The 25960-nt window shown below is 40.8% G+C and overlaps 1 protein-coding gene across 1 annotated transcript in view; it reads left to right on the forward strand.

The window, feature by feature from the left end:
* The window catches only part of rbms3 (RNA binding motif, single stranded interacting protein), a 165042-nt gene that overhangs the window by 110939 nt on the left and 28143 nt on the right, over positions 1-25960 (forward strand). Inside the window, exons 5-6 of the mRNA XM_036587667.1 lie at positions 4187-4344; positions 5183-5262. Coding sequence (XP_036443560.1) covers positions 4187-4344; positions 5183-5262 — 238 coding nt within the window. The remainder of the gene's footprint in view (positions 1-4186; positions 4345-5182; positions 5263-25960) is intronic.

The raw sequence follows: 25960 nt of genomic DNA on the forward strand, positions 1-25960 counted from the left end.
AAGGGGGGAGTGGGTGGAGGGAACAGTTGGCCTGTGAAGAGCGCCGTGCCATTTTACGTGGCATTAAAAGCACTGCTGTTGCTCTTTTAATCACATTCACTTAATAAAGGAGTAATTGTCCCCTGCAGGGCTGGGATGCATATGAACCTTTAGCCGCAATACAGCGCAATGTGCTATCTGCAGACATGCACGTCAAACAGCGCTCTTAACTCCCAGCAGGAAGCCATCAGTCTCACTAACCCCTTCCATCCCTGCTCTCGCTTTCTGTTGAGCTCCAACTCTCCATTTCTCTCGCTAATCGGCGTATTTGTCTTGCTCCTGACCACCCCCATTTCACTCTCTCTCTTCCTCTATATACTGATCCCGCTCTGAGCTTTTTATGCCTGTGCCCTTCGTCTCACCAACCATCTTATGATTTGTCCTGGTCCTTTTTTTTCTGCAGCTTGTTCTAGTATGGGCTTCAGAGAGATGGACAGAGCCAAGGCCATAACTTCTTTTATGATTGAGGGGGACAGAAATGGGACAGTGCTAGCATACATGCTAATTATGTTAGACTAAGGGAGCTAGCATTACATTAGCAGACTCTTTACAAAGTTATAATTCTTTAAATAGCAATAGACAGATCCACATACCATTCTATATTATAATCTAGTCACCTGGAGCATAAAAGAATTTACACTGTGTTTCTGTAAGTCTAACAGTTTTTTAAGAACATTAACTTTGACTGCAAGCACTTAGAATCTAAGCCTAAAAGTTGCTGGCTGGTCATATCTTTATATGTAACTTGATCTATTTCACTATTATCAAATGTTGTATGCTTTGATTCAGCGCAAGCTCACTCTTTCATTAAAACCCTTTATTAACACAAATTTATTCAATATTTAAGATGGAAAATAATATGCAAATGCATATGGAACTCATTTTTTCACATTTCTACTGAAAAACAATGTAAACATACATAGATCAATTTAAATGACCAATCAATCACTTCGATAGATGGATAGACAGATAGATAGACAGAACTTTATTGATCCTGCAGGGAAATTGCAGCGTTACAGTAGCAAGGCATATAATTGCACATAAACTTACATATATTAGGCAGGAATAGAAATAAAAACAACTTACAAATGTTGCTCTAAGCCTCTATTGTCTGCATGTCTGTGACCATTATTATCAGCGCTGTCAATAGACATTTTTAGTTCAGGCTGTAACTGGTGATAAATGTTGCTATCTTGCTGTAAAGATGCACATTCCTGATAGTTCTCATGTGTCTCTGGCCTCGTCATCACTGCTTTCAAGACGCATTGATAACATTTCAGCACCAATCCTGAATAAATTGTTGTTGCACTTGGATTTTCAGTATTGATTGGCTTCCAACTGGCTATCAAGTGATGACAGCAACAAAAAATAAACAAATGTGTAGAAAAAATGGCCATTGAACATTGCTGCACTGTAATCTGATGGGTGGGTAATAGAGGTGACTCTGCAGATGTAGTGTAGATCCTGGGATGTGAGAGGGATATACAGCACACTATATCACACGGCATATTGTCGGAAACGTCTCTAGTTTAACATGAAATTTGAAGTTTAGACACAACATTTTAAAGGTGTGTTGTGGTGACTCTTTTGATTTTCAAGGATTAACAAAGAGGAGAACTGCCAACTTAAGACACACACAGCTCCAGCTCCCTTCTAAAGCTATTAATATACCCCTTAGGCCAGAATCATACCTTATGAAGTACACAAATTTGATTTCACACTTTGTTGCATAATAAAATATCAGAGTGTAGTTCATAATGCAATGAAAACACAAGCTGCATTCTGAGCATTTTAGTGAGGGGCACTGTAGTGGGCATAACCCTTGGATATGTCAGAAAATATGCTCTCCATCCTTCCTCTGAGAGCAATTCAGCAGCTACGCATCCCACGTTCTGTTTAATCTTTTATTTTTTACCTATGCAACAGACAAAGAACATACCCCTCAGCTGTCAACATGCTCATTGTTGTTGAAGCCATTGGAACAAAAGCAGATCTGTTTTACTGACTCTACAGAATGGGGAGAGCTGAGGGCTTCCATGCCATACCACAAACTCTCCCTCAGCTGCTGGAATGTACTACTTCAGTGAGGGCCTCACAGTGAGACCGATGGGCTAGCTCAGTGGGGTATTTGGAGGATTGGCAGTCTGTCGTCCCCTTGAGTGTCAGTCAAATAAGACCGCACAGTGAGTCTGGACAGTGGCACGGCATCGCCATTTGCGTTTGCCTGTTTTCATGAAGTATGTTTCCGGTCTTAGTTGTTGTTGTCATTAGACCCATAATGTGTCTCAACAATTCTGTTTCCTGCTTTGTTTAATTCTTTATTTTTTAGCCTCTATTTTGGTGAGTGAGGTGGTGTTGGGTACAGTTGCATCATTTCAGCACTGGGGGAAATGCATCTCTCCATCGCCCCATTAAGTTACATGCCCCTAGATAGAGCACTCTCTAGGTGTCCAAACACATTTTGCTGGTCATTTTTGCTTAATTCCCTTTCTCTCTCTCTCTCTCTCTCTCTCTCTCTCTCTCTCGCTCTCTCTCTCTTGCTCTCTCTCTCTCGCTCTCTCTCTCTCGCTCTCTCTCTCTCGCTCTCTCTCTCTCGCTCTCTCTCTCGCTCTCTCTCTCACTCTCCCCCTTCTTCACCCACTCTCTCTCTCACACACACACTAGTTCCTAAAGTTCTCAGTGCTTGTATCCACTCCTCCTTCCTCTCCGTCCCCCATTAGCCAGCCTAGTGGTCTCACTGTAAGAGGCCCTCGATAAAGCAGTGTGTTCCAGCAGCTGAGGGAGAGTGTGTGCCATGGTGTGAAAGCCCCCAGCTCTCCCTGTTCTTTATTTCCACAGCTTTCACTTTCTACAGCTCACTCCTCTGCTCACCCCGTGGCCCTTTCATTCCCCGCTTCCAGCAGTCGGCTCAGAGCTCGGCCCCAAACCAGAGGGGATAACTAAGATAAAAAGAGACGGGTTTGAAATTTTTGAAAGTATGCACACAAATTCAGCCATGAGAATGTAGAGGACACAGGCATGAAAGTGTGTCTTTATAAGGGGGTGTTCAAAAGGTGCGGTTTATGTCCACTACCAGTCAAAGTTAAGGGACAGCTATTCAGAGAACACTGTAAAGGATGTATTGTGTTCAAGCCAGTAGAAAACTTTAAATGTGTTTTGCAGTTTTATATAGCATCCCTGGTTGGGTTCTGGGAAAACATTTATAGTACACACAGATTATACAGTGTCAAACACCTTTTTGTATGGCTACTGTAATTTTATTGTATTATTGTATTACAGTATTGTTATAAAATCATGCAGTATCATCAACTTTATTGTAAACAAGGCTCTAAAGGTTCTTTTCTAAGGCAGCTAAGGAACGTCTTCACCGTGATTTATTTTTTAGTTCTGTTGTTTAAATGTTAGAAGAGCTGAGCTGCATTAATATCTATGAACCAGAGTAAACAACAAATGTACGCTAAAGAAGTGGTGATTTTAGCCAACATTGGCCTATCTAATGACGTGCTAGGTTACCTGGCACAACCTAGCATAAAATAAAACATGTAATATTCAAGTGCGTTAATGGGATTTTATTTTTTTGTCATACATGTTATTATATATCAGACTTTAACATTTCACTGTGAAAGTGTCCTTTTTCTTTGTAATTATCTGATTAGCACTGCTATGATAATGCTAATTCCAGCTAACTGTGGAATTCAGTCACTGTTGAATTTATGTCGTGTTAGCACCGAGTGGTGCTCATTCCTTTTCCCACATGGAGTTTAATATTAAACAGCTCTAGCACAAACACTGACTTTTGCAGCTTAGAACATGCATGTAACACATGTTTACTTTGTGTGTTGGTGGTATTTTTAACTGCAATTAAAAATATAGTACAATATTTCATTACAAGCATTATAGAGCACTGTCAGTAACTACCTGGTAACTCTGCTGTCATTAAGTTACTGTAAATTTACTGTGTATTTTAAGTGTCTAAACTGGTACTGTATACCCCTGAAAAATATGTATGCTATCTGAAAAATATAATTTCACAAAGTTTCTTTTAGCTCACCTGCATCTGTGGTGGTATCAATGGCATCACCATTGAAATGGCACTTTATGTAGTCGAGATTGATGGTCTAACAAACATATGTTTATTTCTCCACAGCAACAGGAGCAGGACCCCACTAATCTGTACATCTCCAACCTGCCTGTGTCCATGGATGAGCAGGAGCTGGAGAACATGCTGAAACCTTTCGGCCACGTCATCTCCACACGGATACTGCGAGACGCCAGCGGTGTCAGCCGAGGAGTCGGCTTTGCCAGGTAGGAATGGACACGCACATCACTCCAATCACTCCAGTTCATCTCCAACCCAACAAAAATCAGAAACCCCAAAAACATCTCATCCAGCTTGTAAAGGCCCTCTGAAATAAACATTGATTACAGGGAGCAGGTGGTTGATTAGGGTTGGAATAAGCTTTGTTTGGAGGTGGAACTACAAGAGCCGGGCGGGTGACTACTGCATTAGCTGCATTGTGCTTGCCAGCCTCAATACTGAATGGTGCAGAATGTCTTCAACAGAGATGTGTGTATTTGTTTTCAGTCTATCTTTCTTTCTTTCTTTCTGTCTTCTCACTCTCCTCACTGTGGCACGTGTGAGGCATGCTGGCTGGTGTTCAGGGTCACTGGCTGTGTAAGAGATCCCAGCAGAGACTCATGCTCCACCACTCACTGTGCGCGTGTGTGTGTGCACGCTTCCCTGCGTGTTTGCGACCCAGCCAACCAATTAGCCATTCAGCCATGATTGGGTGAACAGAGCTGAATGAGGCCTCACAGAAGAGAAGATACACACTAGAGAGCCGAGCTAAATCAAGACTCCAGCCAGCAAGAGACAAACACTAAATACATCTCTCTCTCTCTCTCTCTCTCTCTCCCCCCACTTTCCCATATATAATTTCCCCTGCTGGATGTAAATACAAGCCCAACAGCTTTGCTTTAATCCATTACTGAATAAAGGTCAGGTTTGGAACCATCTCTAATCATTTTGATCCAGCATTCAAAGTAGCAATACTTTTGAGAAGCTCACCACTGCTTATACAAAACTTACCTCTTCTTCTTCTTTTTTTCTCTCTCTCTCTCACTCTCTCTCTCACACACACAGGATGGAATCCACTGAGAAATGTGATGTGGTGATTCAGCATTTCAACGGCAAGTTTCTCAAAACCCCGCCAGGAGTGCCAGGTACGACTGACAGCTGAACTTTGCTATGTGCCCCAACTGTACATTGCTGCATCGGTTAAAACATTGCAGAGGTCTAGAGATCAAATCCCAGCTGTGCCATACGCCACCTGTGGCTTAGAGCCCTTAGGCAATGCAATTGACCACTGTCCCTGCAGAGAGGGGTTGGGGTCATTCTCTCTCTCCAACACTAGAATGATATACTGACTGTGTAAGTTGTTCACATAGCTGTGCAAAAAAGAGACTTGCAAAAAGTTGAAACCAATTGACCTTCCCATGTTGCTCTGATAAATGTGTTCTTTCATCGCAACTGATGCAAGCTTGGTCAAGCTCTACAGGATGTTAAAATCCCTTTTGACCGAACGAGGAATTGTTGCACACAGCTCAGTCCAGATCCGGTAGCTTCCAGATTAGATCTGGCACCAAATTTTAGAGGAACCAGCACCTCTTTCACAACCTGTAGAGATGAAAATAGGTTCTACAGAATAAGGAAAGGGCAAAAACATTCTTAACTTTTAATTTACATTAATGTGAACACGTTTTATTCCATGTCATTTGGGAGCATTTGTGTTAGGCCATTCATCATGAAGATTTGTGCACAATGTAAAGGGGCAGCTGTTGAGCTCAAATGCTGGAAAAACTATAATTTGCAAAAAATGGAGTTGGACTTGTTTTTTTGTTTTTTTTTTGGAGAAATATCTATGCACTAATTTCAGAAAAATACCATATTTAAACATGTCCTCTGCAGAGGATGTGTTCACTTATTTTCACTTAGAAAATCAACAAAACGTGTCATTTGCCTGGGGATACAACTGTAATTGGGCCAAAACCTGTATGCTGACTTGGTCCTCAGCCAGCATGGTGACCTAGTCACAGTTTTCTAGCGTGCTGAATGCAACTTTGATTATAAGGCGTTAATGTTGTTAGCCTGGTTTGAGCGTGAGAGAGCTTTCTGACGCCAGCAAATTGTCCTAAACTATATAAACATAAACACCATGGACCATGTGTGTCACGCATTCGCACAAACACAAACCCATACACACAAACACCTCTTTGATTTAGTTTTCTCAGCCTCTATGGTCGGTTTTGCAGTGCTGGAGTTGTTTTTTTCCAATCTGTCATGGAGCTTGCTTGCTTGAGAGAGTGGAAGTGGTTTGGGCAGGTTTTAGCTTTGCCTGCAGGTAGAGGAGGATGTAGAGAACAGAGAGAAAGATGTGTATACAGATTTTAGTGTCTGAAGGTATGTTGGTATTGGTTTATTTTTAAAGGAAAAAGGAAAGGAAAGTAAGGCAGTGTGAAAGCAAGTGACAGAACAGAGCAGAGAGAGAGAGAGAGTGAGCACAAGCTGTGGCTCTGGCAGTAGCTGTGTGTGATTTGCAGTGTGTAGCGTGACGCCCAGTGTCAGAGAGAGAGGCAGGTGGATGATGGATGGCTTCATCTCATCTCTCTCTCTCTCTCTGTCTCTCTCTCTCTCTCTCTCTCTCTCTCTCTCTCTCTGTCTCTCTCTCTCTCTCTCTCTCTCTAACAGACTCCCTGCCTGCACCCTCCTCCTGCCATCAACCTCCAATTTACGGCCTTTATCCGTGTATGTGTGTGTGTGTGTGTGTGTGTGTGTGTGTGTGTGTGTATGCTTGTGTGTTTGAAGGAGGCGTTAGGTTATCATGCCCAATGACTTGTTGTCAGTTGACACAAACGCTTGTTGGCTACAGGAGGAATTAATATGAAAAAAAGTTTTTTCAATAAGCTCCTGAAATGAAAAGGTGCGGGTAGTAAGAGAGCGGCGAGGTATGATTTATAACCCTGCCCAAAAGTGCTGCCTTCCTAAAGTCAGGGATAAAAACCCATCCTCCTCCAGCACTGTAATGGATTCAGCCTTGAAAATGAAACGCCGCATGTATTGATATCCAGGTTTAACGCTCAAAAATAGCACCTCATTGATTTTCCCTCTGCCTCTATGTAACAGAGAGACTGCTAGGCATCGAGTGGAACTGATGTGGCTGTGCTTCAGAAAATGATGATGGATCTGTTGTGTTTGTGTTCCGGCTCTCTGTCAGAGCGTACCGTGGTGTGTGTAGTGTACACAAGTGAAGGTTCCTCTCAGAGAGGCGTACTTTATTAAATTATGCCTGATAGAGATGCTTTCCCTGCATGTTGAGCACCCGCATCTACTGCAGGATCTGGAGGTCATTGGATTAGGATAGACAGGTTTAAGACCCAGTATAGCACTCGACGTCTCTATACTCATTGCCTCTTGTTTGAGTGATGGGGTGTGTGTGGGTGTGGGTGAGTGGATGGGTGGTTGTGTATGGCCATGTATTTAGGACTTTGTAGGGGCCACATGTCCTATATCTATATATCGGATGTGGACGATTCTGAATCGATTCATTCAACGTCAAAAATCGATTTTCTAAATATTTAATTTATAGCGTAATGTTGACGGAACGCAAAGGGTGGAACTTGGAAGTGGGTAAGTGCAGCGCCCGGACAGTCTGCGGTGGCACATAACAAAAACACAACTGGATGAGTGAGAAATCCAGTCGGCGCCCTCTGCATTAAAGCCAGGTTACGTTAGGAGTCACAACCCAAATGTTAAGAAGAGCCATTTTGTCCTTTCAACAAAAATCAAACCACCTTGGGAGGCACAACATTAAATGTTCAGTGTGTCTCAGTATGTGATAATGTCCTAGTATAGACTAAACAATATAAACGAAAACACAGACTTACTCTACTCTGCTTTAAGCTTTAGCTGTAGCCGCTTTCCTCCCATCTCCGCCAGAAAACTTTTCCTCAAAAGTTGAATAGTTTCTTGTAAAATGTCTTTCAGCTTTCGGCTGTTTTACGAGGCTGAAGGCCTCTGGCGAATGAGAAGCGACTTCATCTTCGCAACTTTTTAGTGTTTGACAGTCTCTCGTTGCAGATTTAACGTATCAGGAAACCAACTGCGCTGCTTATAAATGACCTTAAATTATGACCTGAAAAAAGAAGCTTTAGCAATAACATTTTTGGTCACCAAGCTTTTATTTTTAAAAAAAAAGAAAAATAATAATAGAAAAACATGCAAAAAACAAAAAGATTTATGTCCCGTTACTGTGCTGAAGGGCTGTGTTAGGTGTAAAACAGCTGATGAAAATGCCCTTAAAAAATAAACTTGAGATAACCATAGAAGGGCTGACCTAACTTATTTGATTTTGTGAAGTGCTTTTTTCACAAAAGCTATGTTTAATGTTTAAAAACTGATGTTTTTTTTTTTTTGGAAAATAAAACATTTTTGGTTAGGGTTGGGTTTAGGGTTATGCTAGGACAATTCCCATAACATATGGATATATACAGTAGCAGATCCTGGATAAGCAGTGTAGCCTAGGGTGGCCACTTTCAAGGGATGGCACCAGCACTCCTTGATTCTTGTGGTGTGAGTGCACCTGCAGTCCCCCGTTAAATGGCACTGCTGACTGATTGCCGCCCCCATTCCCCAACAGCATGTTCTGACACAGCACAAGTGCGTGTCATCAGCAAAGTTATGAAAACCCAAGCAATGGCTACAGGCAATCAAACACCACCACCACCACCACCCACCACATCCATCACTTAAGAAAATAGGTAGGAGCTGTAGCGGTGCGCGTACAGCATATGGGGAAATAATGTTTGTTCACAGTGAGCACAGTGGGCTCAGGATTCATTACAAAATACAGTATATGCAAGGTACAAAATACCTGGTGTCCTGGGGGGTCTGGGACATCCTGATTACCCTTTTGGACTCCTAAATGTCTCAAAATAAAAATTCTGGGAGGTACCTGAAAATAAGCTTATAATGGTGTTATGCTCTCTATCAGAGAAAAATAGACACTCAAATACAAATTTAGGGAAGGGTCATTGTTTAGCTGCTTCACCACAATCACCAAGCTTCTGTTGTTGGTAGTCTTAACTAAATGAATGGATATGCAGCACTGGTCTGCCTCAGGGTGGCACTGTAGCAAATTGGTTCACTCAGTTGTTCCTTCATAGCCTAGTGACTGTAACCATGACCTGGACACCTCAGAAAAACTTGACAATATGCTGAAACATATTTGTAAATCTGAAAATTTGGCCAGTTTCCCAAGAGACTGGTGGAAAGAGTGAATTGTTGCTAATTTCTCAAACCAAAGACAAAGGAGATCTGTAAGATCTCAATTAATGTATGGACGAGTGCATTACCAAACTAGAAAAGAGCATATATATATATATATATATATGTGTGTGTATGTATGTATGAATCAACATCCCCGCATCATGGTATAAAAATATACTGTGCATATGTGTGCACATGCCTTGCTTTATACACAGTAGCCCCCCCGCCCCTTCTCTCTCTCTCTCTCTCTCTCTCTCTCTCTCTCTCTCTCTCTCTCTCTGTTGGTTTACTAGCTCTAGCTTACGCAGGCTGTTCTAACAGGCCACAGTGGAGCCGCTGGGCTGCACACCTAGTCCTCATAATTACTCATGCACTTAGGCAACATGCTGATGCTGGGGGGAGATAATGATTACGACAGTGCAACACTGTGACCCCTCTCATGCACGCACACACTCCTCTGGGTAGTGTTTGGGGAGGTCTGAGAATCTCCGTTCTGCTGACACTTCACTAGAAACTCGTTCAGATCCTGCATCCATGGGCTCTATGACTCTTTTGTGCACTGCAAATAAAGATCCCCCATCTCTCTCGCTCTCTCCCTCTTCCCACTTCTTTCCTCCCTGCTTTATCCTTTAAACGCTTTCATTTCAACATATTTATAAGATGTGAAAACATGATGGTTTATGGACAACATGCTAATATAATAGCCTGAGCTTGGTGCTGCATTCACATGGGAAAAAGAAACAGAATTGGTGTAAACAGTAATGCAATGAATGGTTGCCTGTGGCCAGTTAAACATTGCCCTGGTGATATTAGTGATATAACAGTGACATTCCCGTGTGTTTGCGGGATGATTCTTATCTGTTATCCCTAAGCGTTTTAACCCACACAAATATTTGTCAATACATCGAACGGGGTGTTTTCATCAAAGTTTGGGTTTTGTTATTTGTTTTTTGTTATTTGTAATTGTTTTTCTTGGACAAGTACAAGCGTTCTGCGTCAGATTTCCCAGAAAATCAACATCTGGTTTATTCCACTGCTGTGACTGATGGCGAAATTTGGGCAAATTCAGTTGACGTAATGTTCCGTTGACTATTGCGGTGCATTGCTGGTGCTGCTGGTGGTGGCTGCATTTTCTGTTGCTGCTCCATTGAAAAATGTAGAATATTTAGTCATCCATCTACCGTCATAATGTTAACGCAATACAAAGATTGAGGAGGTCTGTGAATGTTAAGGGTTTCATTTCGCAGCATGCTCAGTGTAGGCAGAGCTGCGGTGAGGTCCTGCAGACTGAGATTCAGCTTCCCTGAGTATGTGTGTGTATAGTCAGAGGCGCTAATGAGTGCTGGACTCTGGCTGCTGACTGACGTCTGCTGTTTGGACAGTCTGTGTTTAAGACACACACTTCACACTTTGGCGAGGGGCTGTTGTAGGGACGTGCTAATGAAGCAGTTTATTTTCCCTGGCCTTATTGCAAAGTGTAATGGGCCATGATACCCCCCATTCAGACTCGTTCCCGTTTCCTTCAACAGAGAAAACACCTGCACCCAGTAGAGCAGGAACTGGCTGCCTATGCATTTTTGCATGTTATTTCCTTCTGCCCTCATTTCAAGAGCAGTCTAATTGTTCATTCACGCTCTAAACTAATCCAAGCTGGGGAAGAAGAAGAAGAGGGTCAAAACATGTGGTTTGAATGGTTTTGAATAAGTATTGACATGCAGCATTGTGTGTGTGTGTGTGTGCATTGCCCAAGAATTCATTTACCACTCCCATTATGGTAAGAGGCATGGTGAGGAAGGCTCCAAAAATATACAGTTTTGGTGCTTCAGTTTCAAGCACTCAGAGAGAGAGAGAGAGAGAGAGAGAGAGATAGGAGAGTAAGAGAGAGCTAAAGAGTGTGTGTGGGGGGTTGTAGAGAGGTTTATGTGGATGCTGGGAGTGAGTGAGTAATGGCGTCTCTCCTCTGGCTGTGGTCAGGTCTGTTTCAGGGACCCTGCTGGTGAGTCAGATGGATGGCTTTTAAAAGGCTCATAAAGGCACACATATTATGCCCATAACCTCAATCACTGGAAGGCCTTTAAGCCTGTGTGATTCCTCTGCGATCCCGTCATGCCAGAACACATGGTTCAAGCTTTACAATGTTTTTAAGAAGACTAGTATGGAGGGGACAATTCTAAACATAGCGCCCTTACTTAATACTGACGTTTCCTCCCACAAACATTACAATCCCCATCCATATTCACTCAAAACACATACTGACACAGAGTACATTCAATACTAGTCACAATTTTAAACACAGAACATTTAATATGCAGTACTGTGCAAAAGTCAGAGTTAGTCACAATGGCCCTTAGTAAAACATATTCAATTGTCAGTGTTTGGAAAGAAGTTGAAAACAGAGAAGTACACAGAATCCTCAACGATTCATAAAAAAACCCACAATTTCTCAGTATTTAGTGTGTTCAATCTTGTTTTTACAATAGTCTCCATTCTTTTCAAGAGACTTGCTTTCAGTTTTTCAGAGATATCTGCAGAGATATTTTTCCACACCTCCAAAGTTCAGTCTTAGAAGTTGGCTGCATTTTGTACTTCTCACAGTCCAAATAATCCCAAACACATGAAGTGATGTTGAGATCTGGACTCTGGAGTGGTCAGTGCATTGTTCTGAGAAAACCAGCAGCTTCTTTGTTTGATTTTCAAATGTCCTTCTTTTTTCTGTTTTTCTTTTCTCAGTAACAGCTTCTTGACAGCTACATGTTCTTTCAGACTCATAGTATTGAGTTGTCATTTCACAGTGGAAGCATGAACAGAAACCCTTGCAGATTGTTTCAGATCTGAAGCAACAGTGGAGCTAGATTAATCTGCTCTCCCTCAAAGATGAAAGCTTTAAGTGCTGTTTATCTGAAGGTGATATTTTTGGTGGTCTGCTGGGTCTTGCACGGTTGTTAGGAGTTCCATTTTCTTTGTATTTTTTAATAAACCATCTTTGGGAACGATTTTCTCATGTTTTCAATTCCTTATGCAGATAAATTATCCTATATTTAACTTCCTCAGAAATATCTCCTGAAAAAAGAATAACTGTACTTAATGGACATTTTGATGGGAAATTATGGTGTCTTTTGCACAGTACTGTGTCTGTTTTTTTTTTTGTTTTGTTATTTCTTATGATGTAAAGGCTTTTTGTGCTTGTAATGTGTGTGTGAGACAGTAGTTGAACAAACCCACAACAGACAAGTAGTTTTTATTTAGAAATGTAGTCGAGTAGTTTGCTCATAAATTCTTTAATATTTGCTATTTAATGCTTTGCTGTATATAAATTGACTGGAGAACAACCATGAAGGATTTATAGTTGAGAATCTGAATTTGTATTCTGGAATGTAAAACGGAACGATCTGCCAAGGTCACTATGTCACATCATTAGAAACAAGTCTGCGAGAAAATATTGTTGATGTGAATGATAGTGAGCTGGCAATCCAAACATTAATGTAAATGATGTAATATGACGCAAAATATGAATTTGAAAGTAATTAACTGTTTTCATGCAGGCTAAAAATGGTTCATTTATATTCTTTGCATTCAATTCACACCCTCTTCATCAGATACACAACTAAAGAAAGGCATACATATATATTTGCTATATGTTTTACTGGCCTTTTTACACATGTAGTGCTTGGTTTCATCTGTCAGTGTTTGCTCTTCAGAAGACTCTGTCCAGTAGTCTGCATTTCTCCAATTCTTCAGATTGGAACAGACTTCAATGCTTTACTGGTCTAGAAATGAAGCTGATCAAGGCCACAGTCTATCTTTTAGAAAGTAGCTTATATGGCGCACTATTTCTGTAATAGACAGTGATTCCAAACACGGATTAAGAGTTAAACCACCATCATTACATCATCCTAATTACTATGTATGCCTCGTTAGAAGTTAATTACTGGAATGTCTGTCCTCGTTAACTTGTTTGAGTGAATCAGATGTGTTGTGACAATAGAGTGGGTCTAAATAGCTCTCTTTGGTAGAAGGCCAATATCTGAGATTGGAGTAAGTCCATATGTGTTACTTTATAATTTTGACATCTTCACTATTATTCTGAATGTAGAAAAAATAAAAATGCAGAAGGCCTTCTAAAAGTGAGTCCGAACTTTTGACTGGCACTGTACACACACGTACTGCACACATTTATACCCCTCTGAACTGACCATTGGCAAAGGCCGGCTCTGATGTAACCGTGTGCTGTGATTAACTCCATGCGTGCACATATTTACTGACACATGAAGCACTTTGTGTGTCGGGGCAGGTGTAGTGAACCAGGTGTGTTGTGGAAATCCTTAGATGGCCTAGAAAGAGATAAATTTAAAGTTAAAAATGACTGTAAAGCTTCTTGGCTCACACTGCTAACACATGCTGGCATCCTGTTTGTTCATCCACAGACTGAAAATGGATTTCTTTCCGTATTGACACTTACAGTTACCCCTTCATGGTAGGGGAAAAAACATGGCTATTTCTGCTGTGTAATCTTCATTTCACCCATAATCACACTTTCTCAGTGCTGTTGCTGCATTTATTTGATATGCAAAGAACGCCATCTAACAAAACCAACAATTTGCACGTTTTTATTTTATTTTATTTTTGTTGTTGTCGGGAATTACCCTTTTGAACAAAATTTATGAATAGAAATACAAGTGATACATCAAGAGTGTCATTTTGTAAAACAATAGTAAGCACTTACAGAACTGAATTGAGCTGAATGACTTCACACACTCACTTGGAGAAAATGATAGTACATCCAACAATAAAGGAAGACTTTTTTACTGTATATAATGATAGAAAACATGGTAACACACAAAAGGTGATTGTACACGCTGACATGCATATGCCGTAACTCCTCTCGCCACAAATTGAAACAGGTTTAAATGAAGGGGCCATCACTAAATTCACGATTCAATAAGGTTAATGGTTTAACAAATTCAGTGCAGTGTCAAAAAATCTGAAAAATGTAAAACTTCTGGTCTCCTCCAAGGGTCTCTATTTTATCCTGGTCCATGAAATCCAATTTCAGTAATGAGAACCATGCATCTTGATGCATCTTATATTTTTCTCTATTACGAATCATCTTTGTGCTAAGATGCTTCTGGGAAACCCAGGCCTGTGTAGTGTGTAATTAAATCTCAAGCCATTTCAGCACATTAAATATGGGAAAGTCAATCGAATCTTGACCGCTGAATGACAAATTGTCAAACATGAAAATATGTAATATTGCCCCAGTACACTATGATGTGTAGACTGTATTCCTAGAAGTTATCAATGTCAAAAGTGAAGACTGATCTTTTAGTTCTAACATTGTAAAATTATCTTTAAAACATGGAAAACCCAAAATGAAACTAAACTCTATTCATAGAACGTAACACACAGTCACATGTGAAATTCTTAAAGTATTTGTGCAATTGCTTTGCTGTTTTATTTATTTTCTCTGTTTTTATCCTCGGCAGTAAAGTGATTGATTTAGTTGCGCTGTGACATAAACAGGCGGGCTTAGATTATCGCATTTATACCAGATAGAATTCTAATGTGAGAGAGAGAGGGAGAGAGAGTGAGAGAGTGGAAGAAAAATGATCCTTCAGTGAAAACTATCTGATCTGGAGTGCTCTAATAGCCGTGTGTGTGCGCGTGTGTCTGACCTGGGAGGAGATAGCAGCCAACAACAGAGGGATTTAGCCTTTGAGAGGGGAGTCCATTAAGACATCCTAATGTGCTTTTCTTTATGAAGCTTTAATTGAAGCTGCTGGATGACTCATGCATGTCTAAATCAGACTGATTTGATTTCACACACACAAACACACCCACACACATACACACACACATTTGTGTACACACACAAAAATACATGCACGCGCATCCTCATCCTCAATGACCTGCCAAATTAAGGGAGCTTTGCTTTTTACTGTTCTTTTTATCCCCGGTCAGAGAATTGGACAAGACAGGCCATTCTTTAATGACGAGTCTCTTTTCTGTATCTGGCAGACAGTAATGTATTTCCCTCTAACACAGTCTAAACCCAAACCCCTAATGGAGCGCGACTCTGTCTGACTTGGCTTGGAAATGGCACATTTTGAGAAGAGGACACAGAGAATATGCCCCCCCTTTTGCTGTCTATCTGCCTCTTTTGCTGTCTCTATCTTTCTTTTCTTTTGCTGTCTCTCTCTCGCTGTCTCTCTCTCTCTTTTTTCTTTTCTTTTGCTATCTCCCTGTCTCTTTTGCTGTCTCTCTCTCGCTGTCTCTCTCTCTCTTTTTTCTTTTCTTTTGCTATCTCCCTGTCTCTTTTGCTGTCTCTCTCTCGCTGTCTCTCTCTCTCTTTTTTTCTTTTCTTTTGCTGTCTCCATTTCTCTTTTGCTGTCTCCCTTTCTTTTTTGCTGTCTCTCTCTTTCTCTCTTTTTCTTTCTGTCTCTGTCAATTTTTCAATTCAATTAATTTCAAATAACTTTATTGGCATGAATTGTAATGAACAATTGTTGCCAAAGCGATTAAAATATCCTAGTAGAATATGAAGATAATGTTGAAGAAGGAGATAATGTATAAAAGAAAGAGTAAAATAATAAAATATTTATTATATATTTATAAAATATGTCTTTCTGTCTGTCTCCCTCAACAAATCTTTCACTCTTTCTCTCTCTCTCTCTCTCACACTGTTTCTCTCTCTATCACTCTCTCTCTCACACACACCTCTTTCTCTTTCTCTCTTCCTCTTTCTTTCTGATACATCTCACTCTATCTGATACATCTATCTCTCTTGCACATGTCTCTCTCTTTCTTTTCTTTTGCTTTTTTCCCCTCTCTCTCTTTCTGTGTCTCTTTCTATATGTCTCCTTCTCTTTCTGTCTGTCTCCCTCAGGTGTCTCTCTCTCTCTCTCTCTGTTACAAATCTCTTTTGCTCTTGCTCTCTATACTTCTCTCACACACTCTTCCCTGCCACTCTCTTCTCTCCTACACATCTCACTCTCATCTCTCTTACACATCTCACTCTCTTTATCTTTTACACTTCTCTCTATATCTCTCTCACTTACACATCTCACTCTCATGCTGTATCTCTCTTACACACCTCACTCTCTCTCTCTGTCTCGCTCTGGTTGAAGGAGAAAGGTGTGTTGGCCCTCTGTGTGAGGTGTGTGTAGCTTAGCTGGATCGGGGTGTCACAGTTCCTATGGTCTGTTCTGAAGGCAGAGCTGTGGTACCGTCTCTCTGCTCAAAACAACAGGCAGACAAACCGAGGAAAGCCCATTAAAAGGCAGGAAGTGGGGAGGCTAAGCTGATTATGCAGTGTTTGTATTCTGCCCAGCATCTCTCTCTCTCACTCTCTTGCTCTTGCTCTCTTGCTCTTGCTCTCACTCTCATGCCCTCTCTCTCTCTCTCTCTTCTCTCTCTCTCTCTCTCTCTCTCTCTCTCTCTCTCTCTCTCTCTTTAGCTCCCATCTCCTGTTCTCTCTCCCTCCACAGAGAGGAGATGTCAAACAGTCCACTGGTATTTACCCTCTTTGGCCCAAAACAAACAAATCCAGGCTCAGAGCAAACTGCTGTCTCTCTCAGGCCCAATCCTGGACACAGGCTTTCAGAGACAGAGGCTGGGCTGGGCTGGGCTGGGCTGGGCTGGGCTGGGCTCGGCTTTCAGCTCTTTTATTCAGCTCTTGCACTCTGAGCACTGTGTCTGCAGGTGGTCTATGTTATAACAAGTTTCTCTCATTTGCACTTTGCTGCTAACTTTAGGATTCTACTTTTGTACCAGCATTCAAAATCAAATTACCCCTCTCCACCTCAAACATACCCGACTGGCCAAGACATGTTTGGTATCTGAAGTTTTGTTCTTAGAGCTATGAGATGAATATAGCTAAACAGTGAATTGTGCCCAAAAATTTTTTTTGTGTGACACAGACTTCTATTACACTGGCCTCGTAACTCCAGTGCCAAACTAAAACAGCTAAATGTGTTTTGACCCACTGAAAGTTCTGTAAATGTGTTTTTTCTGTGAAGTTTCTTTTAAAATGCCATAAAATGTATCCATGTGAATACTGCAGATGGTGAAGGTCAGGGACGGCACAGCGCCGTCCTCAGATGGTCAGCTTACAGACCAGGAGCAGCTGTCTGCTCTTTCTTTCTTCTCGCTTTGATATTTCTACAGCAGATTCTGGTACAAGCACTGTGGTCCTCATAAAGGAGGCGTGTGTATTTCAGACGTATTTGCAAATGTCCTGCGTATGTCTTGCATTCTTAAGTGGTGAGACAAGTGCTTCAGTGTCCGTAGGGGGATAAATAAAAACAAACAAACAACTGTTGTTATGCAGGACCGGCACTGTGCTTTAAAATTCAAGATGTTTTGCCGAATACAACTAGGAAAAGACTTGTAATTGCAGCAAACCACCCCAGCCCCTCGTTATCTAGCAGTGGAACACACCCGCACCAATACACACAGACACATTCATGCTGGCAAACTGTTGTATGAGCAAGTTTATGGTTGATTGTTTTCTGTGGGTGTGTTTTGGTTAGGTAAAGGGGAATTCCACTGATTTTTCCATTTTTTTTTTTTCCAAAATTCAAAATTTCACGTGTAAATAAAGTAATTCACAGTGGTTTGATGTGAATTGCTCTGTTTTAGAGAAATTTACTGACTCATTTTTGTAAGTATAAGTTTTCTTTAGGTACTAAGTTGCCTCACAATGTCTCGCATGTACCTCTCTGCCATGACTAGATTTTAAAAAGTATGTTTTAGGTCACAACCTTGACTCAAAACAAATGTTTCAGGGATCAGGCAAAGTATTCATAATGACATCAAAAAATAACTTTGTGGCTTTTAGATCCATCAAACTCTTCAGATGTCTGGTTCCTTTCACCACCACTGTGAACAACTGTCTTACAGTTATCTCTGTAAGTTTCTCTAGAATGAAGCATTTCACATCAAACTACTCTAAATGACCTTGTTTACATCTTAACAATTTACTTGTACCAAAATTTTTGAAAAATCGCTAGAATTTCCCTTTTAAGGGAAGCGGTCGACATTGCCGGTTACCCCTGACCACAGCGTTGTCAACAATTTGGCCACTAAAAATGCAGAGCCTGTAATGACTATCCGCTTTAGAATTAGCATTATATTCCCTTTGTAATAGTCTGTTCTTTCTGACAAATCAGATTTTGCCTGAACTATTTAATTGTAACAACTGCTAATGTGATGGTGTGGTGGTCCCCCCCTGCCAAATAAAGGCATTACACAGAGAGATGCATAAGCTAAACAGTACCTATCTTAGATCAGGTGACATCATGCAGAACTGATCAGCATTGGGGACCACCACATTCACCACAACAGCAATGTTCTTATTAATGTGAAGTTTTAAATAAATATTTCCATTTTCATTGGAACACCTGACTGTTTTTGATGCTGAAACATGCTTGCTCAAACAATGTATATATGATAAACATGTTTCTGTAAGTGTGGCCACAGGATTCATTGCCTTCATTGGCCAGAGCAGATATTTATTTCTATGTACCTCTGGTTAAGAGTTACCTGCTGTTTTAACTCGCACTACCTTCCAGCGCAGGGGACCTAGGTCGGTTTTCTAACTTGTGTTTTGTAGCTTGTGTGCACCGCCCGTCCCTAGCCTGTGCAGCGTTCTGCAGCGCTGGCACTCGAACAGAGGCATGCAGCGGCTGCTATTAGTGTGTGGGCGGTGTGTAGACACCCGCGTTGTCAGGGTCACACACTCCTCCCACCCACGCCTCGCACACACATGCGGAGAAAAGAGAACACACAGAACACACTGTGCCAGGACAAACACCGCTCTGCCTGTTGGTAAACACAGCAATTTTTTTTCCACCCTCTGAATCTGACTCCACGCTGCCTCTTCTAGTGCTATGACTACAGCTAACCTCAGCACCACCAGACCTTTTTCTTCTTTCTGCAGCCACCAACTCTGGCCTAGCACCACAGATATGGAAGTGTGGTCGGCATGACCCTTTCTTTACGCTCATCTGAGATCCAGCTTTGCATTTTCTCTTGAAGAAATAATTGTCCTATTTCCTTAAATATAATCTTAGACATGCAGATTTTTTTTAGTTTTGCACTGGAGCTATTAGGTAGATGTAGCTAACGTAATGGAAACTTTGTGGTTACCGTATTGTTACCTATAAAAATGGACGAAAGTACATTGCATAGTTTAGAACAGTAATAGCAGCCATGTGGAAACTTTTGTCTGTACTTTTGTCCATTATTATATATAACAGTATATCATGGAATGCCAGAAATGACGTAAGCAAGTCTATCTGGAATTATTTAACAACTTGACCTGGCTTGAAGCAAGTGTGTGATCATGTAAGGCTGACTTATGCGTCTGCAAAGATGCATGTAAATGTATCTGCATTGCATCGCAGAAAAGGGGTTCATAGAGAAGAGTAGCTTGCAGAGGCTTGCAGAGGCCACAACGAATCTGAAAACCTCAAAAATCGCATGCAAATCTGCTGAACTGTACATTAACTAGTTGCTGATTGGCTATCTGGTAGCCAGGAACATGATGAGAACCAAACAATACTTGACTTGAACCAGAACTAGCGCAAAATCAAATGAAGCAATTTAAGGATTGGCAGAAAAGGTGCAATGCTCTGAACAGTTATACAACCCATCTTCAGAATTATTCAAAAACAGTGAAGAGAGGATTTTTTCTTGGAGAGAGAGAGAGAGAGAGGAAAATGTAAGGATTTCCTTGTTACATTCTAACATTCATGATATGTGCAAGTGTGTTGGCAGCTGCCTACATGAACGTCTATGCACAACGCCTGCACATGTCAGTAGAAGTTCTTAAAATAATGAAGTTAAATAAGCTGTTACACAGACAGGCTGTCACAGCACTAGCTAAACAATACCTAATGACACAACATAGGTTAGTTGACAGGCAGACCACCACAATCACCACAGCAACAATGTCCATTTTAATGTAAAGTTTTAAATAAATCCTTTTCCATCGGTTCACCTGCCTGTTTTTAGTACTAAAGCATGCCTGTTAATTGTAAATGCAGTCTGTATATGATAAACATGTTTATATTATTATTACCACAAATTCATAATTTGGGAACAAGATTCATTAGCTAGTGCAAATTTTTATTTCTGTTCATTTCTGTTACCTTCTGTTTTGGGCTGAGAGAAGAGTTCTAATGTTAGGGTTAAAGTGATTTTTTTGTTTTTTAAAATAACAATGCTGTGAGAGGCAAAGAGGCAAAAAGTGAGTTTCTTCTTCAGTGAGTTTCTTCTTCTTACATGCAAATATGTTGGCAGACACCTCTGTGAACGTCCTCAGATACACAGATGCAGAAGTATAAATGAGTCGTTAGGCATGCAGGTTACACAGTGCTAATGGCTGGGGTACAAGTTTCCATTACTTATTAGCTACATTAGCTACATTAGCTACATTAGTGCAGAACTAAAGAAACAAATTTTGGACACTAAACAAATAAAGGAGAAAGCCACTGGAGGATATGGGAACAAAATACATAATAATATGTTATAATAACATTATAATGATACAATAATACATAATAATGCAATAATACGTAATAACACTGTAATAATACAATAATAACAGTAATACAATATGTAAAAACATAATAAATAGTGAATGAATGAATGAAATGTGTTATTTATAATAATCCAATCCAAGGAGTCTAGTTTATTTGTTTTGCTGTGGTTGCCTAGCAACATGCATTTTACAACAGCTTTTGAACATGGCTCAATCAGCCATATTGTAGAACTGTAACCTCGTCTTATATAAAGCCCAGTGTTCCCCTCATGCATTTGCTTAAACGTCTTGATTAGTAAGCAGAAAATGGTGTAAATGAGATTTTTCTCCAAACTATGACATTGAGCTGGAAGCCTGTAGAGAAGCGTTGATCCTGCCTGAGAGTAAAAGGGCTTCTCTCAGTGGGAGATCCTTTCTGGATGCTATAGTGGTTAGCCAGACTCATCCCCTCACCACCACTCTGCCCACAGTTGGTTTTGGACAGGAGAGAAAGAGGGAAGGAGGATGGATATACACTAAATGACTGCAAGCAGAGCGGAGACGGCTGGGAGCAGGCGGCCCGAGGCGGGTCCAGAGCAGGTCCAGTGTGTGTCCAGTGCAGGCTGGGCGTGGCTGCTGGAATGTATGCCTCACACAGAGAGGACTGGAGGTCTATGGGAGCGCAGCAGGAACTGGCAGGCTGGACGCCTGGCCTCAGATTAGAAACACATGTCCATCTTCTCATCTGACCCCCCCGCCCCTTTCCGTTCCTTCGCTCCTTCTCTCTCTCTCTCTCTCTCTCTCTCTCTCTCTCTCTCTCTCTTGCTTTCGCTTTCTCTCTCTCCCCCTCTCTCCCTCTCACCATTAGAATATCTGCTGTGCCATGACCCAGAGTTAATAAACAGCTTGGAAATACATGTGGTTAGAGCTGTCTGCTTGGGTAAATGTTATGGAAACACTTAACAACAGACACACGCACACACATGCTAATGCACTGCTCTAGCTTACTCACATACAAGTTTCTGAACATGGTGTTTTCTTCTCAGTGCTGTTCATCCTGTAGGTCAAACATATCTTTTACATGCCTCTTTGTGTGCGTCAAGGCAAATGCATGTATTTCTACACACTGATTCATCATGCACATCTGTGTGTGTGTGTGAGAGAGAGAGAGAGTGAGAGTGAGTGAGTGTAGTACTGTGCAAAGAGAGTACCCTCCTTTTCTTTAATTTCAAGTCAAAATGGCCATTAAATCCTAGTTATTCTTTATTAAGCATTAGAAAGCAAATTTTAAATGGAAAATTACACCAAAGCCTCAAAAACTACATATAATATCGAACATTGCAGTATTTAGGGTGTTCACGCTTGCCTTTATTACAGCTTCCATGCTTTTCAAGAGACTTGATTTCAGTTTTTCCAAGAAATCTGCTGGCATATTTTTCCACACCTCCAAAGTTCAGTCTTAGAAGTTGGTTGCAATCTTAGCTTCTCAGGATCCAAATAATCCCAAACGCATTCAGTGATGTTGAGGTCTAGTTTGGAGTCCTCAGTCCATTGTTCTGAGAACACCAGCAGGTTCTTCTTAGATTTGCACATTTTCTTATATTTTGTCTATTTCCTTTTTCATTAACAGCTTCTTGACAGCCACACATCCTTTTAGACTCTTATTGTTGAGGTCTTGCATGGTAGTAGTTACACACACACACACACACACACACACACACACATACACACACACACACACACACACATATATATATATATATATATATATATATATATATATATATTTATATTTAAATTATTCTTTGACTTTCTCCTTTCTTATGCAAGTGATTGTTGGATTGCATTGTATCTCCTCAGAACAGAAATATTTCCTGAAAAATACAAAACTTATACTTAATGGTACAAGTAAGGTCAAATAAATGAAGAGTGGTCTCTGACTTTTGCCCACCACTGCGCATGGTCATGTATTTCTACAGTGTTGGGGATGAAATGTGCTCACCATATAACTGTAATTACTATCAAATAATGATAAAAATTTGATTGATCTGTCATTATTTTTTTGCCCAGTCCATTCCACTCAGCATTATTATGACACTTCCGTCAGGACACCCTGTCACTCGGTTATTGCTAAAAACAGTTTAATGAGAGTATTTGGCATGTATGTGATGGTGCAGATGTGTGTGTGTGTGATTTGCCCTGCGGTGGTTGGAGAGATCACGTCATGGTTTACTTCATTAAGTGTGATAGTGAGGGCAGACTGGAAAAACAGTGAGATTTATTAAAGTCTTTGCCAGTAAAGCACAGCTGACCTCCCAGCCATCATTACACCTCCTCCAGCACCAGCCCAGTGCACTCCCACTTGCCAGCATCCGTCTGTGTGTGTGTGTGTGTTTTAATGTGTGAAGGGCTCTTAAAGAAACAGTCAACACAAAAGTGTCTTAAGAAAGACAATTTACCTTTTCCTCCCTTAACTTCATACTTCAGTGAAAAAGCTAAGATTAACTGTTATTCTTCAGAAGCTTTGTTTTTTTCTTAACTTTTCTCTTGAGGACCATTGTCAGAGCAAGTGGTATTCTTGAAAAGAATGATGTTCTTAAATATTTCCTTATCCTTACAAGAGCCACACTTGTTCTTGACTGTAAGAGTTGACAAGGTGAGCCTCTAAAACTGTAACTACTAATGAGTTTCACTCATATAATAAAATATAATCATTAAATATGACCAAAGAGGACTTTTTTCCTATTGGATGTTTTCTTAACCATCATTTCTAGTTCTACAGTTTTTTTTTATTTTGTTTTTTATTTTTTTCCTCAATTTTGCTGTCCTCAGGCACTGAGTGAATTAAACCCGAATAACTAGTTAGCATAAATAAAAATTAATTCAAATTCAAATTCAAAATAAATCTTGTATTATGATAAGCTGTGAAATAGAACATAATAATATTAGGCTACAAATAACCTATAACATACATAAGAAAACAATACAAAAATTCTATTATAAAGAAGACTTTCCTCACAGAATATATGTGAACGTTTAGGTTTCATCAACTGCATTTAACAACATTCTTATGAAATTTTTCATGAAAATTTCTCAGACTCAGATTAAGCCTAAGCCTGGACTATTTATTCACATCTATGTATGTATGTATGTATGTATGTATATATATATATATATATATATATGCATATTTACATACTTATGACCTCACATGTCCTGATAAGGTATAAAAACAAATTTACATGAAAGAGAAGTAGAGGTGTGTGTGAAGTTGTTTCTCTGGGCTTGCTTATTGCATATGGGTAGTTATGTAAACAAATGTGTGTGTGTGTGTGTGTGTGTCTGGGTGATAGTGTGTTAGCAAGTTGGCTATCAGAGATCAGTAATGCAGGTTTTAGACGCACTCTGCGTGACTGGCAATCAGCAGTTTAAGGTTCAGGGCAACCTGACTAAGAAAACAAGCGCAGTGAAAGCCGAGCAGACCCTGCGCTCATAAAATGGCCACGGTTGTTTCTCTCGGCTCCAAGAGCATAGAGCAGCTCCCTGAGTTATTTGGCCTCGCTGCTTTATGACAGTGTTGGTTGTTATTTCAGAGTTAGCTCTTTTCCCATAGTGCTGGGAAAGGAGTTTAAAGCTAAAGCTTTGGCTTTTTCACTCTCTCAGCTGAAACAAACACATACACTGCCTCTCTCACCCTCGCTTGCCCTCTCTCTCTCTCTCATTCTCATTGTCCCATTGTTTAAGATGGACCAGGGGAGACAGTGGGAGAGTTGCTTGCGCTAACATTTTGTACATACTGCCAAAGCTGCGATCTGCTCTGGTGCCTCCCTCAGTGTCTCTCGTCCACAATGGAAGTGCTTGTGCACAACTCTTATCAGTGCACGACAGTGTGAGTGCGCGTGTGTGCATGTGTGTATGTGTGTGTATGGCTAATATGAATGTGATGACAGGGCTGCAGGTGTAGACCAACACACCCCGCACAGGTGAAGGAGAAAGGTTGTCTCTCTCTCATCACACACACCCCCCAGTGTGAGATCAAGGAGCTCTTATCTACCAGCCCCGCCTGTCGTATCACATCTCATATTTTCTCTTCTCTTGTTATATTTTCTCTTCTCTTCTCTTCTCTTCTCTTCTCTTCTCTCCTCTCCTCTTCTCTTCCCTTCCGTTCTCTTCTCTTTCGTTCTCTCCTCTTCTCTTCCCCTCTGTTCTCTCCTCTTTTCTTGTCTCCTTTGTTCTCTTCTCTTCCCCTCTGTTCTCTCCTCTTTTCCTCTGTTCTCTCCTCTTCTCTTCTCCTTTGTTCTCTCATCCTCTCTTCTGTCCTCTTCTCTGCTCCTCTGTTCTGTTCTCTTCTCTTCTCTTCTCTTCTCCTTTGTTCTCTCATCCTCTCTTCTATCCTCTTCTGTTCTCCTCTGTTCTCTCTTCTTCTCCTTTGTTCTCTCCTCTTCTCTTCTCCTCTGTTCTCTCCTCTTGTCTTGTCTTTCGTTTCTGCTCCCTCTTCTTCTCTTCTCTATTCCCTCCTCTTCTCCTTTGTTCTCTTCTCTTCTCTTCTCTTCTCTTCTCCTCTGTTCTCTCTTGGCCCTTCTTTTGTCATATTTCCTCTTCTCTTCACTGTCCTTTATCCTCTTTTTTAAAACTATTGTATTTTACTGTTGAGGGGCTCCTTTAAGACCTGACTGATAACTGTGCATTATTATTAATAACCTGTGAGAACCTGTGCATAAAAAGCACTTAAGCTTGATGTTGCATCCAGAAATAGTGGCTCTCCAAATGCTCTGTAATGCTTGTATTAAAATGTAATCTTATGGTTAGCTGTAAAAGTGTGAATCAGGAGATATTCTGTACACCTGCACATGCGGTGCTTAGCCTGGGTATTTGTCGTACATTTGCATGTTCATCAGAGATGGAATAGGATACACATCCCAAAGGAGAGACACTGCTTTTGTTGAAGCAGCTTACATTGGATTGTTTTTCCCTCGTCGTAAATGAAGAAGTGCAGGTGAAAGTGGGTTTGAGGCACTAAAGCTGGTGAATGTTTTTCTCCCTGGCTGAGATTTCTTTTAGAGGTGAGTGTAAAG

This window comes from Colossoma macropomum, unplaced genomic scaffold (assembly GCF_904425465.1).
Source record: "Colossoma macropomum unplaced genomic scaffold, Colossoma_macropomum, whole genome shotgun sequence".
Classification (NCBI taxonomy): Eukaryota; Metazoa; Chordata; class Actinopteri; order Characiformes; family Serrasalmidae; genus Colossoma; species Colossoma macropomum.